The 19,174-nt window shown below is 39.5% G+C and overlaps 1 protein-coding gene across 1 annotated transcript in view; it reads right to left on the bottom strand.

The window, feature by feature from the left end:
* The window catches only part of LOC112981587 (sodium channel protein type 5 subunit alpha-like), a 35,992-nt gene extending 18,259 nt beyond the window's left edge, over positions 1-17,733 (bottom strand). Inside the window, exons 1-13 of the mRNA XM_026097347.2 lie at positions 17,479-17,733; positions 15,785-15,903; positions 13,834-13,941; positions 12,153-12,281; positions 11,215-11,306; positions 10,420-10,641; positions 7,884-7,941; positions 6,653-6,794; positions 5,931-6,128; positions 4,765-4,947; positions 3,343-3,735; positions 2,443-2,572; positions 212-450 (exon numbers count right to left, since the gene is read on the bottom strand). Coding sequence (XP_025953132.2) covers positions 212-450; positions 2,443-2,572; positions 3,343-3,735; positions 4,765-4,947; positions 5,931-6,128; positions 6,653-6,794; positions 7,884-7,941; positions 10,420-10,641; positions 11,215-11,306; positions 12,153-12,281; positions 13,834-13,941; positions 15,785-15,903; positions 17,479-17,733 — 2,268 coding nt within the window. The remainder of the gene's footprint in view (positions 1-211; positions 451-2,442; positions 2,573-3,342; positions 3,736-4,764; positions 4,948-5,930; positions 6,129-6,652; positions 6,795-7,883; positions 7,942-10,419; positions 10,642-11,214; positions 11,307-12,152; positions 12,282-13,833; positions 13,942-15,784; positions 15,904-17,478) is intronic.
* Between the last annotated feature and the right edge of the window lie 1,441 nt (positions 17,734-19,174).

Genomic DNA, 19,174 nt, shown 5'->3' with positions numbered 1-19,174 from the left:
TAAAATGAGAGGCTTGTTTTCTGCTTTCTCAGGAGTGTCTGTTAAAAGTGCATCAACAAAATTGGGGAATTGCATAGGTCAGAAATTTAGAGTTCATAAATTCAGATTTTGCTGATCTTTCACTTTTAAAGTTATCCTTTGTGTCTCAAGTAAAAAACACCCATCAATCAGTCCCTGGTATAAAATGTCACATATCTGAGAATTTGCTTACCAAGTTGCCTACATTAAGCATTGATTTAAAATTATCTGACATGTTATTGTGCTCCAGTGCCATGAACAAAGTGTTCATCACAATGCAGATAGTGATGGTGAGATCAATAAAAGGATCCTTTATGAAAGCAGCCACTTTTTTCTTGATTCTCAACCAAAGCGGACAATAGTCCCAAACAAGATACTTTAAAGCAAAGTTTTTCAGGCATGGAGGGCATCTCTGCTGGGATTCTTCAAGTTCTAAAAACAAAAGAAACCCCAATAATAATTAAATAATTATCATTGAGCAATATGGTGAAATAATAAAGTCAAGTAATCAAAACTCGAAAGAAAAGAAGATAAAAAAAACCCCTCACAACTCACACAGAGCCCCAAAGCTCCTCTCCACCTTCTACCATTCATGCAGTCCATACACCAGCTATGGAACATGAAGATAAATTTCAGAGAAAATTGTATTCAAAATTCACTACGTAGATTAACATCAGTAGCTGTTGGATCAGGCTTTACATGTCTCAGGCACAGAATTCTACTGGAATCATCTGACTAAATGCAGATGTTTAGGGTATAGGGGCCAGCATCATCCCCTTTCCCTAGAAACTTTCAATTGTCAAAATAGAAATGGATTCGAAATCAGTATTCATCTGATCCGAACGTAGCTGACCATGCTGTTGGCTATATTGCGTTCAATGCCTCTGTGTCTCCATTGACTATCCAGGTCATCTAGAGTGTCAACAGCAGCCTTAGATGTTCAGGTTGCAGGTGAGATAAATCCAAGACCACTGTGCCTGAAACGTGCCCCTAGGTCACTTTTCTTATGGGAAAACTCGTCATTTCCCAGCTCTCATGAGCAGCAACATCTCTTTGTTTTCTATAATGAAAGCATGAGATAAAAGCTTCTTACGCATTGCAATTTACATCCTTTTGGTAAACTGTTTGGTAGAAATCACTGAAAGAATCACAGCCTTTCTTTATTCACCAGCCCTCCTGGTAAGTCCTCCTGAAGTCCTGTGAAAACTCATTGACAAACGGGAACTTACTGATCATTCCTAATGTGCCTGACCTGTCCTTATTTGCTCTCACAGTTTTAGTTTTCACTTCTCCTCCTCCAAACTCAAATCTGCAATTCCATCCCGTGCTGTTTATCCAAATCTAATCACTGACCCAGTTCACTCCAGGTCTACTTCTTGCCTTCTCTTCTTCTAGATCAAATGTTTTCTTCTTTATTCATACTATGTGAATCCAGCAGAACTGGCCCAAAGATCCTAGCAAAGACAATTTCTCTGCTCCCCATTGCAATACTTATTCTCAGGTTAATCCACAGCCACTTAGAGCTACAACTACAGGATCAGTCCTCTTCAACCGCAGTTTGCAGTTGAACATGTGCAGCACAAACCAAGCTTTTGGTGAACTGAACTGCAAAGCAAAACCATCTCCACTGGACATATTGCAGCTGTGATTTTGCCAGACACATAATTGAAGACAAGGGACTTCCCTGCCCCAAGGTACTGCCCTGCCAAACCTCATGGTTGTGCGCCAAGTGCTGGTGACAGAGCTCCACAGAATGCACAAAATGATATATTTCTCCCTAATCCTGCCCCAAAAAAACAGAGGAACAATTTGGGCTGAAATCTCTCAGAAAGCTCTACAATGATTTATCATTGATGAGCAAAGTAAACATTTCACAGGTACAAGTTAAACAAGGTCTTGATGCGGCTGTGATTAGAAGCAATTGATAAAGGCAGAGAAAGCATCAGTCAGTCAAGAGATATAGCCCCCAAAAACTCACATAAGACGGTAAGTTAAAGGAATAAAAATAGTAAGGCTAAGTACTCAAAACCCAGGAACTGCTACAATTAATTTTGCTTGTGTAATTTTAATGTTAGAGACTATGCATATATTGCTGCAGTGTTTTATCACCAGTAACAGAACAGGGAAGAGAAGCCAGAGCCCCAGGCCTGCAACCTTAACACAAGAGAAATTCCTTCCACCCACCATCACTCCTATCTCCTTCATGGTCTGTCCTACAACATGAGATCTTGTGATGTGCACAGGATGTGTTTAAGTACATAAAGACTGTGCTATAATGCATTAAAAAAGAAAAAAAGATAAAGATGAAATTCCTAGCTGCACCTCTACGGATCTCTATTAGCTTTTAAGAAATGTATTGACATTTTGGTCTTTCACACTAACATTACCTTAGGATTGCAATAAACATAATGAGGAGCCACTTACCCTCCAAGACACTGGTAATTATGCTGACTGCACTCGCTGCCCTTTGTCTTTGAAGTGCCTCATTAAAGTACTCCACTGATAGATGAGGAGTCAAATGCATCATGCTGTTCTCATCATTTACAGCTGGCTGCTTCAAGAAGTAAACATGATTAGGAAGATACCACAGGAATAAAATGAAGTAGGATGCAATGACGGGTAACTGTGAAAGTTAATAGGAATGATGACAGGCAGCCAAATAAATGTGCCTTTTTTTTCACAGTGTAATAGCTGTAAGAGAATGAAGGTCCTGCTCTTCAGTAATAATGCTGCACTAAACTGATCCCACGAGCAATAACAACAGGACAAACACAAACCTGGGGATCATTCAGGTGTATGAGGAGAAATAGCCCTAGGAAATGTTGCAGAAACTAACAGAAAAAGAGAGAGCTGAGGGATAACCATGGTAGAAAAACATCTCTACCTTCATGGAGAATGTACAGATAAAGCTTCTGCATGATGCTAAAGATGCAATGAAAGAGAAGGGAACTACTGGTACTGTCCCAAATGATCCCCAGGCACGACATGGGATAAAAAAGCTCTCTAGTGACCATTATAATTCCAGCACTATAAACGTTCAAAAGTATGTTAGAAAAAGTTATGCGCAGCTGATAAACAGAGTTTATAATAGAAATGCTGAAGTGATGAGCTCTAGCTTTTGGGAACCTCTCAGACCAGTATCACTGCTGGTGTCAAAAAACACATTAATCTGACAAGTGACAACTATCCCCAGACAGTTGCATAAGTACTTTTCATTTCAATGAGATTGTTAAAAATCCACAAGTGTGTCAGACAAGAAAAATCTAGCACTCATGGAGAAACCATAATACGAAGCATATATTTAAAATAATATCTTTTCCTTACCAAATCACCCTTCCCCATGTCTTCCATAACTGGAGGGAGCATCAGCCCTTCCAAAGAAACTGGATCTAGGCTGTGCACCCTGCCATTTCCTCCTCCCGCCGATGAAATCACTCCGTTGCAATCATCTGCGTTGGTCCACTTGCCGCTGCTCTGCAGGCAGTTCAGGGCAGCAGGGTGAGAACCGTGGCTCACTTGACTTTGCACGCTGGCGCGCCTTCCCATCTGCGTGATCGACAGCGACCGACGCTGAATTTCATTTTCACCAGCGCTGCGGGTCTCCTCGTCACCAAAATCAGCTTTGGAACCAGGTATTTGGAAATTAAACACGCTCCCATGGCTAAGTCTGCGTTTCACCTGATTTGCATTGGGACCACGCACCAGGCCAAGGAGAGCCTAAAAGCCCAACCACAGAATCACAGAATCACAGAACGGTTGAGGCTGGAAGGGACCTCTGCAGATCACCTAGTCCAACCCCCCTGCTCAAACAGGGTCACCTACAGCACGTTGCACAGGATCGTATCCAGGTGGGTTTTGAATATCTCCAAAGAAGAAGACTCCACAACCTCGCTGGGCAACCTGTGCCAGTGCTCTGTCACCCTCACAGTAAATAAGTTTTTCCTCATGTTCAGATGGAGCTTCCTGTGTTTCAGTTTGTGCCCGTTGCCTCTTGTCCTGTCGCTGGGCACCACTGAAAGGAGTCTGGCCCCATCCTCTTCACACCCTCCCTTTAGATATTTGTAGACATTGAAAAGATCCCCCTCAGTCTTCTCTTCTCCAGGCTGAACAGCCCCAGCTCTCTCAGCCTTTCCTCGTAGGAGAGATGCTCCAGTCCCCTAGTCATCTTCGTAGCCCTACTCTGGACTCTCTCCAGAAGGGAATAAGGAATTCCCTTCCCAAGGAAAGGAATAAAGAGAGAAGGGCATAATACCACAGAAAATAGTTCGGAAAGCAATAAATTTTTTGAGTTGCATAACATTTGCTATCAACCACGGTAAGTCCAAACTCTTATTTAATTTAGATCATTCAGGAAGGATTTTGTTTAGGTTTTAAAAGGCAGATAATAAAGCCCTGCCAGCTGTAACAGCTATTTTTATGATAAGCCTTGTGGTTATATTTTTAAAAAGTTATTTTTTAACAAAGAATGGTGGCACATAAGTTAAATTATGATACCAGATCACTTTTTTCTATTTCTTAGTGTTTATTATACATTTATTATAACTCTTCTTCTATCCTTCACCTATAATATTTCTTATTCAAATGAAATTTTACATATAATGCTTCCTCATCCCAAAAGCTTGTTTATTTTAAAGGATTAAGAGTGATCAGTCTTTATAATAGGATTAGGTTTGTGCTTTCAAGCAATTTATTTTGGAATTAAAATTGGCAAAGCTGTAAGGATCTCAGATTCAGACAATAGATTACCAACTTTCGTTGACTGTCTGTGCACTGTGACTTGGGAAATTCTTCTTCTTCTTCATAATCTTCTAACCCCAGGGATTTATTTCTCTTTTTCCTATTGCTTCTTTCTTTGATTTCTTTAGTAGACAAAGGAGAGACTTCAAAGGAGCTAAGTGACATGATATCAATTCCTCTAACAGCCAGTGACTAAAATTAAAGCAAAAACATAGATGAAATTCTTGCTGTGTAATTAGAATATGTTAGAATATAAGCAGAGAGAAAACATTTGTGTGCTGTGTATTTTTCTTCTTAACAATTAGGTTTCACAACACTCATTAACAATATTCCAATATATGATGGCTTTACAACAAAGAGGAGCGAATCCCCACAACATATGGACCACTGAAAAAAATTGTTATTTGCAGTATGTTACGCGATCGCATGTATTGTTCCTGCCAGGGGCAAAATAATCATATTATAGCTCCTATTCTTCCATATGGCAGGTTTGCTTACAATAAAAATACTCAGTTTGAAAACGATGCTGCAGAATATATCTTTTTTTCCCCCCAAATAAATGCTTAAACAGTGTTCAAATTCAATCTTCTCACTGGGTGTCCTTAGGACTGTATTCACACTGCGGCTGACTTGCCTTCCCATATTGGATTTAGAGCAGTGTTTTCAAAACACAGCAGTATTGCCTTCCAGGAGCCCCTAAGCCATTTAAGTTACTGAGAGATTTTTCATCCAACTACCATAGGCTTTGGCTCTGATGCTAATGCAGCTGATCAGCTGAATTACTGCATATTTCTCTGCTCAGCAATCTACAAGGATGGAGTAGTAGAAAAGTAAAAAAAAAAAAAAAAAGGAAAAAAGACTATATCATCTTTTGTAAGCTGCTAGCTGATGGAATTTTACATCTTCTAAATTTTAAAATGCTACTTTGCTAAAAACAGCCATTTTTAAAGCTCATTATCCACAACAAAAAGTCATTGCTTCACAGAAAAAAATTGCAGCTGAACAAGGAATTGCTCCTATTGCTCTAGGAATCACTACTTTTAATAAATTATCACTGTTGCTACTAGTGACTACTGTATACAGCTTCTCACAAGAAGAGACTGATTTTTTTTTTTTCTTGCTTGACTAACAGCAGTGCTCCCAGACTAATGTTTGTAAGGGCAGAAATTACCTACCTCCTGTTCTTTTTGTAATAATTCCATGGCTTCCCGAAATTTCCTTTCCTTTGCCTCAGTTTCAGCAATGGTGGCCTTGTTCTGATCTTCGTATGCCATCGTTACCACCGCCAGAATCAAGTTGACTAGATAAAATGAGCCCAGAAAGATGACCAGCATAAAGAAGAGTACATACACCTTCCCAGAAGCTCTGAGCGTCTGCAAGCACAACACCCCAGAGATAAAAATTACCAGATAAAATACCAAATACTCTTTCAAAGTGTATTTGAAATTCTTTCTGAAGCATTCCTCTCACTAGAAAAAAAAAATACCTGAGGAAGCTTAAATAGAAACAGATCCTCCCTGGACTTTTTTCACCCGCTTTCTCCATCTACCTATGCAATTGCCTGTGAGTCTCTAATCATACATACTGCTATGGCAACTGCATTCCTGGAGAAGCTGGCACTGCTGTATTTCTGCAGGACAACACAGGACCATCTCAGGCCCTTTCTGCAGTCCCTGAGATGGTGGGATAAGAGGGTAGTGCTGGGAAGCCCTCCAGCATCTCTTTTTTCAAGGAGTCCGGCAAAGACTGCAGCTTGCTGGAGAGGAGCAGGGAGGATGCGGGCTCCACGACTTGCAGCTATTGCTGTTATTTGAGGTTTCTGGTCCTTTCTAAGCATTTTCTATTTCGGCTCTTCCCCTACCCGGAGGATCGGTTCTGCACTGTACGGAGCCGGTACCTGCTGATAGAGGCGCTCCCAGCAGTCCTGCGTCATCAGCCGGAATAAGGAAAGAAAGGCCCAGCCAAACGTATCAAAACTGGTGAAACCATAATCAGGATTTTCCCCAACTTTCTTGCATATATGTTCTGGAGGGCAGGTCCTACAGGTAGTAATAGAAACCTTTTTTAACCATGAGGATTTCAAGAAAAACAACTTCAGCTCACCTGAGAGCTCAGATTGCTGTTCAGTTATGCATTATATTTACCCTACAAGCCAATTTTTTGCTCTGCCCACCTACTCCAGGGAATATTTGACCTGGGAGGACAGAAAAAGCAGTACCTACCTTTCAACAGTAGAAATGTGACGACAGGCTGGATGGAGGAGGAGGAAGGAGAGGAGAGGAGAGGCCTCCCCTTGCTGCCAACCTTCCCTCATCTCCAAGTCCGCATCCCCTGCCCCTCGCTGCAAAGCGGCCGAATCTCCCTGCTGACCCAAACCCGCCCTCCAAACGTGTGTGCCGTTCTTCCAGTTTAACATTCACAAGCCTTCACGGGGAGAAGTGTGTCTGTCCTGAGCTATACTGGAGGCCCTTAGTGTTTTCATTTAGTTCCTACATCAGGTGGGAAGGGAAAGGTTTGGGTTAAATTTTATTTCATCTAGGATGAATCCCCTGTCAACGTCAGGAAATCTGAGGTTAATCTTGCTTCCTTCTCCATACTTCATTCTTTCTAACTCAGTTGGTATCAAGTGTGACCATGTTGGCCGGTAGCATCAGCAAAGGTGGTGTCGGCTGTGCGTTTGGTAAGCCCAAGAGCAGGGCACAGCGGGACAAGGGCTCCTCCCCACTGAAAAGAGTCCAGAGAACATGAAATGAAAATGAGAGCCCAGCCCTGCTGTGAGGCTCTCGGCTGTGGTTTTCACCTCTGAGCCGCATCCCAGCTACGCAATGCCCATTTCACAAAACTGCAGGAGCACCCCTGAGAAGGCAATTGAAATGACCTCAGGCAGGATCTTCTGGAAGGGCTTGGAGGAATTTAGACCTGAATAAGCCAGCTGCAGGTCCATGGTTCATTCTCTACATGCATTAAATTATCTTACTGTTTGCTAAATTTTGTTGCCTTTGTTCCTGTTTCTGCTGTCAAGGAAAGCATGGATCTGCATGTCATATTCACCTCTTACGACTGAGCAAGCTCTGAAGCAATGAAGCAGAGACAATTTCGAAACATTAAATGTTCTTAAGTGCACTTACCCAGCACCAGAACCACATAGTAAAATGTCTGAGGTGCCCTCCTTCTTAGCAAAGTTTGCTATAAAAAAAACAAAAAAAAAGAAAGAATGGTAAAATCAATGCACTTTCTAACATGCATCTTCTATCCTTAAATATGAGTGGGGATAAATAGCCAGGGACCTGTAAGTGTATGTGCATAGGCATATAAATTGCTGCACAGCAAGTATGAAATGAACATTAAAGGAAGGAAGACAGGTTTCCCGCTCTCACAGTGATTGAAATGTATTCCAAGATGTCCTGCCTACATTTATACCCATGCATATGTGCATGCATACATTTCAGAGTTTAGGCAGCCCACAAAGGAGAACATTTTAAAAATATTTTCCATTTTGGCCACATCTACATGAAGTAATTCGATAACAAGAGGGCAGTGGCTCAAGCACCATCCCAAGTTTAGTAATTGTTAGCTTGGTCTCTGGCACAGTTTTGGCCTGTGGCAATGGACTCCTCCAGAGCAGTGTGTGGACACAGTCTGGGGTAGTTTGGGCCAGTTCTGTTTCCAATGAGCTGCACAAATCAAGCCCTGTTTTGAGGGAGAAGAGCTTTTGGCTGTGTGGGTAGAAACCATGCCATGCCATGGTTTATATCCACATATCATTTACATCCACATGGTTTATATCCATGCTGAGCCAGATAACAGGTCCTTGCCCTGTTTCATTGACCATTCGGATGCTGGAACTGTGCCCTTCTTGGCATCTTCCCCTATTTTTCTTCACATGAGTTTGATGCCTGAGCTAGCGGCAGACTGTAAGTAATAGCTTCAGTGCTATTAGCCCCACTAAAACGTAGTTTTATTATCCAGGATGCAAGGCTAGTCTAGCATCTTCCTGGCGCTTCCCAAATCTCAGCAGAGTTCAGAGCGGAGCCGGCACGCTCTCTTGCCATATCATATGGTGTAAATGCACTGTAAAGGAAGGAGACACTATTTGGGCTCTTTTCCACCAAAATTTTGTTTGGCTTTGCTCCAGCAAACTGACAAAATGTCTTTTAAGGAGATTGAGCAGCGAAGGTTCACAGAGAGAACTTAATCATACTAAAATCTAGTTCTCCCGGTTGTCTATGGGATCTTCACACCAAGTCAGGACGAAAGCAGGCAGTGAAAAAAAGTCAAGAAAATCCTGTACTAGAGAACCGGGCTGATAGTGGTGTAAGTCGTGGGTCCTGTAGGAATTGTCACCTAGCCTCTATGTCACCTGCCTGGACCTTCCTAATCTTTTTTTGCCATCATTACCAATGTAATACGTGTGGCACAGGACATGAACAAGGCACAGTTTGTGAAGCAACACAGATTTTGAATTTCTTGAGCCCTGCTTCCTCCAGGTCATTGCCTTAATACTGCTTCAATGGTCTACATTTAATAAATAATAGGAAAGAACGAGGTGGTTTTGTTATTTTGTTTCTTTGGCAGAGCAAATCACTATCTCTAGCCAAAGTCTGTCACATCGATTGTCTCTTTTGTGTGGTATTCTGCACTTTGCCCCAGTTTCTTTTAAAGTTTCTTTCCAATTATGATTATCCTAACATTTTGTGTACGTAAGTGACTTGGTTCTTATATGGGTTTTTTTTTTTTTTTTTTTTTTTTTTGGGTAAGATCAAGAGCTTCTTCAAAAAAATATTTCCTCACATCTCACTTATATAAAGACATTTTTCTCCTGGTCTATCAGCTTATTAAAAAAATACAAACAAATCTTCCTCATTCAGTGCATACAAACGGCAATCCCATATGTCTTCTTTGTGTACGTCTCTGGTAGAACACTTTTCTCCCTATGTAATTGCTGCTGTGTCTGAATTCTCTGGTGGAGATTTCCTGCAGTGACAAAACTTTCCTCATAGTTCGGGTATGTACACTGTTCACTTTGTGCATATTTTTTCATGTGTTTTGAGGCTTTTCCTTCATTTCAACGCTTTTCCTTTTTGAGCTGCACCTTACAGTCGCAATTCCTTTGAGAATGGCTCGGTACATTTTCAGATCTCTGCTCTAGTCTTTCATCACCAGCGTCAGTCAAGTCATATACATGAAACATATGTATATATATATAAAAATATAAATAAGATATTAAATATATATCATGTATATAGGATACAATGTGCAGAAAAAAGTAACTTAGCTGACTTTTAGGCAAATTGCTCTCTTTTAATCTGCAGAGTGCTTAACTGGGCAGCAAAATGTAGATGTTTAAAACTGCTCAGCATGGAATAAAAGCCAGACTTTGGGGAATTACATCAGATAATGAGCTAATGTGTGTTTCAGTTCTTGTCATATCATTCTGGGAAACAGAGTTGGACATTACTGAAAACTTTGGGAGTGCTATTTCTTACAAGGAAGGGAAGGGAAGTATTCCTGGATGTTTGCAAGTTGTTATAGCAATCTGAAGACCAATATCATGCTCAGGTAACAATTAATCCAAATATTCAATGCAATTTGCAACAGGTGTTTATACATGCACACATATGTGTATATAGTGTCCTATTAAAAAGAGCGAAGAAGAAAAATCACCTGAGTCATTAACAAACATTTCAAAGGAGTCCCATGTTCTGTTATTGGAATAAACAATATCACCGAGCTGTGTATAGTTCCTGATGCACTTTTGACGCAGATTGCCCTTAAAAAGCTGGAGGCCAATGAGGGCAAAGACACTCAGGCAGAAAACCGTCAGGATCATCACATCAGCAAGTTTCTTAACAGACTGGATGAGTGCACCTACAATGATCTTGAGTCCTAGGGAGATAATATGCAAGGGAAAACAGACTGAAAAACTGAGCTTCACATATCACATTTGTATAGTTTGGAGGAGAGAGTGACTAACATGAGAATAATTTTTCCTCATTTGATTGACCCTGCCACATTCAAGGTGACAGAGAGGTTCCTTTATTCCCTGTAATACATTTATGCAAGGATGAGGGACCAGAGGTAGTCTAGTTTTACTCATCCAGAAAGAGGAATATGTGTAATTAAAATGAAATTTCCAATACTGATACCTTTTGAAGAATCTGTGAACACTGTAAACAATAATGAATATGATCAGAAAGATCAGAAAGAAAACATGGGCAACCCACCGATTCTTAATTTGTAATCTTTAAAAGCATGATAAAAATAAATTGAATACAACATTGTTTCTAATTTTTCTGACTGGGCACTATTTGTGTCTACAAATTCAACTGTGTCTGCAATCAGTAAAGATACAAAAAGAAAAGAAAAAGAAAAAGAAAATGCAAAACCCAACATTTTGATTTTTGATTGGAAGAAGTAACCACAAATTGCACAAATTATTCAACAAATGAGGCTTCTTACCTGGGACTACGGAAATAGTTTTTAAAGCTCTCAAAACCCTAAATGTCCGAAGGACTGACACACTCCCCAAGTTACTAAATGCTCCCACATACCTGTAAAATCAAGACATAACATGTCGAGCTGTTGAACTGAGTAAACAGGGCAATTATTTACAGTGGCCACTCTTAACTGTTAATCCTTCTTAGTATATTTTAAGCATTAATAAACTTTCAAGGGTTTGTCCGAAGTGCTACAAAACAGAAAGCCATTTCTTGCTTATTAGAATTTCCCTATAAGGTAGTCATTGGCTTATGCACAACTGATTTTGTGTCAGCATCTTAAAACGCCATGCACTTAGAATATAACCAAAGATAACAGTAAAATTACTCAAAATTATCCATTGCAGTCAGAGGCTGAAACACTGGTTGAGATGGTTTGATTCCATCTCCCTTCTGTACTGGCTCTAACCAGTAGAAAAACTTTCTAATTATTGCAAACTGAAGCTCAAACTGTGATTTTGGACATAAAGAACACAAATTTAATCCAGTATTCTGGTTTCTATACATATCATTCTATTTTCAAAATTACATTTTCATCCACACTATCAGTATATCTGTATTTGACAGTGCTGCTATTACATCGCACTGATTGAAATGCAGCCATTCATGTAAAAGGAGCATTGAGTGATATGCAACGGGATTGAACAGATTAACTTATAAAATTGTGCTTGCTCTGCACAACTCTTTATTCCCGTCTTGAGAGATTAACATATTGCTGTTATACAGTGGGCGATAAAACATAGGGAAGACTCAATGTTCTGCAGAGTTTTCAGATGTAGCTGTGACCCTCAAAACTGTTTTGTGCTGTGCCCATGCAGACTGCCTCTGCACAACTGCAGTAAAAACTTCAAAAACAGAGCACCAGTGCGAGTAATCTGTATTTTATATGTCCCCACTTACGCCATAACGATAACACTGAAATCCAACCAGTTCCATGGATCTCGAAGGAAAGTAAATTCATTTAGACAGAATCCTCTTGCCAATATTTTTATCAATGATTCAAAAGTGTAAATGCTAGTGAAAGTGAATCTAAGGGAGAAACGTGCCAAAGAAAAACAGGAGCATTAGCAATTAATAGAAGAGGATAAGAGACACAGTCAGACTATCCACTGCCTAGGCCAGGAACCAGCAAAGTAATAGGAAGACTCCTATTGATTTCAGGTATTCCATCAGTATCTGACTAGTATGTAGTTTGAGACAGCAGCTGACAACAATTCAGGTATGGCTATTAACATGCAAATCTGTGACATGTTTTTTTTGACATTTAACAATTTTTTTCTAAAGTTTTCATGTCAGTCTCCATAATTTGAGAAACACAAATTTTCTGGACACATGTTAAAATAATGACCGAAATTCCTATCTTCTTCTGGCTTCAGCTGGCCAAGCAAACGTGCAATATGCTGTGTATTATTTACTTTGGGCATGCAACCTCCATTTCTGTGCAGAATGTTTAAAACACTTAGAGAAATACAGGAGTACAGGATTTTCAATTTAAGATGGCAATTATTCTTATTAATGGAAAATTATCAGTAAAAGCTCTTCTGGACTTTTTGAGTGCACTTATCATTTCAACAAGACAGAGATCTCCCTACAGGATTCAAAAGGCATTCATTTGGTAGTCAGAAAATGCATTAAGAAATTATATGGATGCAGCACTTCCCTTTTCATTTAGAAAGAGGTATTCTCAAATTATTACTGAAATGCATTTGAACAGTAGTTTCGATGCCAACAGCAGATTCAACTCTGGTTCTCTCATAGGAGGTTAGGGAAGCAACCCAGTATCAACTGGAGATACGTTAATACCATACGGAGTCTTGTTCCTGTTTGGACACAAGTTTGCCATTCCCAACTATTTCAATGTCATGAAATAGTCAGAAACAACTGCAGGACTGTTTTTAAAACTAATTTTTTTGGATTCTTTTTCTTTGTTTTATATGTTAGAACTGGCAGGAATCATATTCTATCATTTTTCTGTCAAAGCATAAGAGCTGAAATATGCTTTAAAAAAAAAGGATTATCTAGCTTAAATATGACTCTAAAGACATGAATTTACTGCAATGTAATATAGTAAGTGTTAGCAGTGCTGAAGATAAGAGCTTTACTTTCCAACAGAGTCCTGCAGGCCAGAAGCATCTGACAGAACGTTTCATTCATGCAAACACTCAGCATTTCAAAGTTATTCAAAAGAATTTGAAAAGACAGTGGCTCTTGATATGCCTGATCAGTGCTGACACCAATGGGAAATTTGCCTCGATAATGAACAAATAATCACTGAGTAACTTTAGAACATGGGACAACGAAATGGAGCAGTAAGATGCAAATATTCCAGTTCAATAGCACTTTTGTGGGACTTAACTTACGCTCACTTTCTTCTGTAAATCCGAAATTATCGTAATGGACAATTGAATTTAAAGACAAAAAAAAAACCCTCTCCTTCAAAGCAGGAAATGCTGAAGTCCTAACCCAAGCAAATTCTCTACGAAATCCCCTCTAAACTATCTTGGTTGAAGAATGCAATATATGGCTAACTAATGAATTAAAACTACAGAATTAAAATACATACATACCCCGAGATACTTACTCAATATACTTGCTCCAAGAAGGAGATTGAGAAGCCTTAGATGACTCAGTCAGAGCCATGAACACGCAATTAGTTATAATAGTGCACATAATAAACCAAGTGAACAATGTAGGTCACAGGAGTGAAGGCAAAGAATACGACATCAAATCAGAAAATGTAACTAGCTATTTTACCAGTTGTACAGCTAACATTTGATTTAGACTTTACAGCATATGTAAGAACTGTATGCACATGAACTTACCAATTTTGATTCACATTAGATCACAATACACTATTGTCATTACCTTTGACAGCTTGACTTCAATATGGGGTAGACATCCACTGCTCTAGGCATTGTAACTTAGTAAAATTGTCCATAACACCTCAGATTTTTAGGTAGTGTCAGTAAAGAGTCAGGGGAAGGATGCATTTTCAGTTTCATTTTATAGCCGGGGAGTTGCTAAACAGAGACTGAATGGAGCTGGGAACTGAACTCCGCTATCAAATAGCCTAAACTTCAGCTTTCCTCGCACAAAGAAATTTGGTGCAAATTCATAGGCCTAAAACGTGTTTCACTGTGCTGTTTCTGCCTCCCCTCTTCCCCTTCACGATCCGGGTAATTTCTGGAATTTTATCTTCAATTAAATTGTGATCTTTCTGGTACTGGGATTGGGACTTTTCAGGTAATAGTTTGATCACTGCTGGAATATAAATAGTGATAATAATAATGTACTCCTTATAAAATACCAAGGTAAATATATTATTTATTTATCTATTTATATAAATATATTCATCATAAAAGTTAAATAACTTGCCCTAGACCACACAGATGAAGCCCAAAATTGACTATAAACTGGGAGACCTGTGTTTTTCTGGGGGGCCAGTGGGAGTGTGCCAGGCTGCTTCTGGGCATCCCAAAGGACACTAGATGCTTCTGTTTCGCCACCTCTAGCAGCTGCCTGGCTGCTCTCTGGGCCCCTCTGACTTCATGGGACTGATGGGAACGTGGGCATCTAGCTCACGTACTGACACCTAAGCTTAAGTGCCTTGCGCTGGAGCTGCATCTCACTCCTCGTGTCGTACCGCAGGAGTTTCAGCAAGCCAGGAGGTCAATGTGCATGTGAAAGAATCCTACCTTTTCCCTCATTTGCCCTCTCCATCCCCAAAAGATGTCCTGGCTGCAACTGTAGGCTCTTTCAAGTATCATCACAACCACGGGGGCTGTACCACAAGTACTGAGGTACCAACACCATCCACCTTGCCATCCAGGGAAAGTCTCCGAGGAGACACTTCACACCCTGCTGCGAAGGCAGCTCAGAGTTATCACAGCTTGCTCCGCACACATGGCCACTTCTCGTGCATTTGGATGTGAAGGGGGATCTCTATTAACTTTTTATTCCAAAGGCATCCTTCCTCCCTGCAATAGCATCCCTGAAAAATTTCAGTTTCATGTATCAAAGATATACTTTTTAAACAGGTTTCCTAAAGAAACTAGGTTGACTAAATTGTACTTTGTGTGTTTGTGTGTGTGCCTGTCTCAGCCTTTTTTCTTGAAATTGCCCAGCGGTTGATCAACTTTGACATAGCTGTTGCAAAAGCAGAGATTTAATTCCTACATTTGGGGCAAACAAAAGATGAGACAGAGGATGGGAACCTTATAATTTTTCTCACCGAGAAAGGTTTCAGAATGAGATATCTGTTTATGAGACATCAGACAGTCAACATCAGAGATCATTCTCAAAACATGAATTGGTAGAAAATCAGTCTTCATTACCCCCATTTCTCACAAAACTATTTATTTCTAAGTAGAACAAGAGCACAAGACAATAATAATTTCTAAGTTAATTCATAATCAGCAGTCATCTGGAGTGAGGAAGAAACTATATTCATTCAATGCCTTAAAATATAACACAACGGTATTACATAGGTCTTTGTAATAAAAAAGAATGAATGAAGCCAACAAAAAGGATATGAATGTACTAGAATTTTAATTGCTGTTCTTCGGAGTGGATGGAAAGGACTCAGGATCCATAAGGCACGTGTAGCAGTAAATCTGAAGATTGTTTTCTGTTTGTTCAGCACTATGAAAATCTTAAAAAAAAATAAAGAAACATCCAATAAGGCTTTCCGGAAGCTGAACAGCAAACACATTTTTGTATTATATCCTGTGCTATGGGTGATGATGAGCAAGAGCTTGACACTGAATTAACTTTAAACTATTCATTTAAATGGGAAGACTCCTGGTAATACCTTGCAATCCTTTCGTCATAAATTGACGAAAGACTTAATATCTGTTAACTATCGAAATGGAGAAAAATCTCAGCATCAAATTCCTTTTTAAACTTTACACTTTATAAAGAGTTGTGCACAGAACTACTTTTGTTAATGACTATTCTCTTTAAATAAGTTGGACCTATCATTGAGTTAAACTATGTAGAGGTGCAAGGAGGAATTGCAGCCTCTATCATTATAAGCTAATATTGATAGTGATCCTCTAGCTCTAAGATTATAGAAAACAGTTAAAGTATTAATCATTTCTCAAGCAATAAGCTTAATTTCCAATGGTTTATTTCCCATTTCTCTGTTTTTTACTAAAAATGGTACTCTGCTTAGAACACGGAGCTGGAGTAGCTTGGTTTTAAGGACTCATCAGGACATGTTTTTAAATAATATTTATACTCAGATGATCATTTATTGCATGCATAAGTGGAACAGAAGCATTGAGATGATAGAAAGTAACGTGCCGTTTCAAACCATAGAAAATAATGAAGAGAATCTACAAAAATACTATCATTTCTCATAGACCTGACTCAAAACCTCTTTTTCTTCCTTTATCCATTTTATTTACTTGTATCCAGCTTTTTTTTGTAAATAATAGGAGACATTGCTTTCATGGTTATAACTCCCCAAAGTGTTTTTCTTTGCATGAGTTATACTTTATGGAAAAGCTGGCATGAGTCTGGAAAAAATGGTTCTTCCTTGCAATCATACGTATACATATATATGTGATATTATTAAAATCACCAAATATTTGTAACACAGGGGAAGAAAGCAGATAAAGTGATGAGGATGCTGTTTACAATGCAGTAGCTTTCACTCAGCTGCATATGGCCTAACACAGTCAGACCTAACAATGTCCTTTTGATCAAAACAACACCGGAGATTTCTGTACAAGTGTGAGACAGGTATTTTTTATCCCGTGCCCAGTAGTGCATTTGTTGCCACTGACATTCAGCTTCTGCAGTTTCAAGCGAATCTCCAGACTCGGTGCAGTTCACGGTGGACACACACGGTAGCGGCTCTGCAGGGGAGCAGAGCGCTACGTACAACTGAACGTGTTGTACGTACAAGGTGTTTCTGCACAAGTCACATGGACGTATGCCATGCAAGACCCATCTGGAAGGCTCAAGCAGGATCCAAGTGCTGAATAAACCATGCAAATGAAATTCATATTATTTAATTCTTCTAATTCAAAATTAAGCTTTTTTTACAAGATTACTCCATGTCATTCAGCTGTGCCAAGCACCTGCATTATTATAATCTTAAGAGCAATGATAATTTTTCAAAGGAGATGTAACCTATGCTGTTTTAATAAATCATTCCATAAACACATCTTAGCAATGTAATAAAACAAATTAAACTCCAAACAATTTGGTTGGCTCTAACCTTGCGATCTTTGTAGTACGGATCAAGATCCTCTAGTGGTTCCCCAACGAGCTCTGGAGGAGGATTTCCATAGAGAGCAGGTAACTTCTGGAAAGCTTTTAGGTCCAGCTGAGGGCGTGGTTTCTCTTCGGGTCTCTGGTCTATGGTATTTCTTCGACAAGTCCTCTTGGCAGCAATTCTCTTCTCAATAGCAGCCAAGGATTCAAACGTGAACTTACGGAAGTTGTTGGTACCAGGAAACAAGAACTCAGCCATTTTTCATTCTTCTCTTCCTTTCACTGATTTGATCCAAAAAATGGAAGCAACTAAAAGAGAAATCAAGATAAGTAGTCCCAAAACAGTTAAGCTATGAAAATTAAACAACTGTGTTTGACCATGAGTGTTTAATAACTGTTTAATTTTTCTGAGCCATCGGATTCTAAGAAAATTAAAAATAATATGAACCATACATTTTTCAATGAGATGCCTATTCAGAATTTTTTTTAATTGCATGTTGCTGATAGGATGTGAACAGATCTCTAGAAATTTAAGGTATTTAGACTCACCACCTTACTTAAGGTACATACTATCATACGAGCTCTCGAGCTGTTGTTCAGACAAACTTAAGGTGCTGTTTTAGTCCAGTATCTGGAACAGTAAAATGTACCAAACTGCAACAGCAAATATGTGGAAACTACTTGATGGAAAAGTAGTCCTGGTGGTGCCATGGAAGTGAGCAAAGGAATGAGCAATTTCCAAGTGCCAGGAGAAAGGTAATGGTGCTAGAGATGATAATACCACCTCAGCTGTCTCTGGAAGATCTTTTTTGCTGCGCTCCCATTCGATGCTGGATGGTGTATGGTGCTGTCTAGAGAAATGTCATTTAGAGGTTGCAAAGAGGGCTTCTCAACTTCAGCTTCTTCTAAGCTACCACTTTTCACTGCTTTTGGGGATGACCTGGAGAACAGGAAAGACGATTTCTATTTTGCTTTTTTCTCCAACTGAAGATACTGTAAATACATGTTAGCTTCTTCCACAGATTTTCAGGAAGGATCTATGGCCTGTTTTAGGAGGTGTCCCGTGGGGAAGGCTGAAGTTTCCCCGTCACAAATACTGCTCCTGTATGCTGTTGGATCACCCAGCAGAGCAAACTTTATCTCGTTCAGGCAGAGGCACTGATCATGTTTCTGCTGAGCTAGCTGAAGTGCAGAAGTGTATGCTGGCTTCAGCATTGCCACTGGCGGACAAATGAGACCTGATTTAACTCATGACCAGTAGAGTCATTAGCACTATCAATATTAACTGAGGCTATTGTGGGCAATAGTGCTTGACCTGACAAGCATTGTGCACAAAGTCTGTGTTTTACGCACACCTGTCACAACAAACAAGGTTAGCTTATATTAGATAAATATTTTGCATCCTGTAATACTGCATTTTGATTAGGTACTGGATAGGATTCATTCAATTAAATGCTACATGACTCCATACAATAAATCCAAACTTAGGATTTCAAGAGTGTCGCTAATTTTACCTGAGTTTAGTCTCTACTTTGTAGAAATCTATATCTAAGCTAGTCACCTCAGGTTCCCTTCATAGTGAATGGAGATCAAGTTGGAATAGAAAAAGATACAGTTTATGCAGCTGAAAATTAGATATCTAAAATAGGCCCCATGGAAAACATTCTGATAGTGTATATTTCCCTTCTTTAACTAAAAAA

Source organism: Dromaius novaehollandiae, chromosome 2, assembly GCF_036370855.1.
Source record: "Dromaius novaehollandiae isolate bDroNov1 chromosome 2, bDroNov1.hap1, whole genome shotgun sequence".
Taxonomy (NCBI): Eukaryota; Metazoa; Chordata; class Aves; order Casuariiformes; family Dromaiidae; genus Dromaius; species Dromaius novaehollandiae.
The sequence above is the reverse complement of the archived record's forward strand: the minus strand, read 5'-3'. Positions and strand labels throughout refer to the sequence as shown.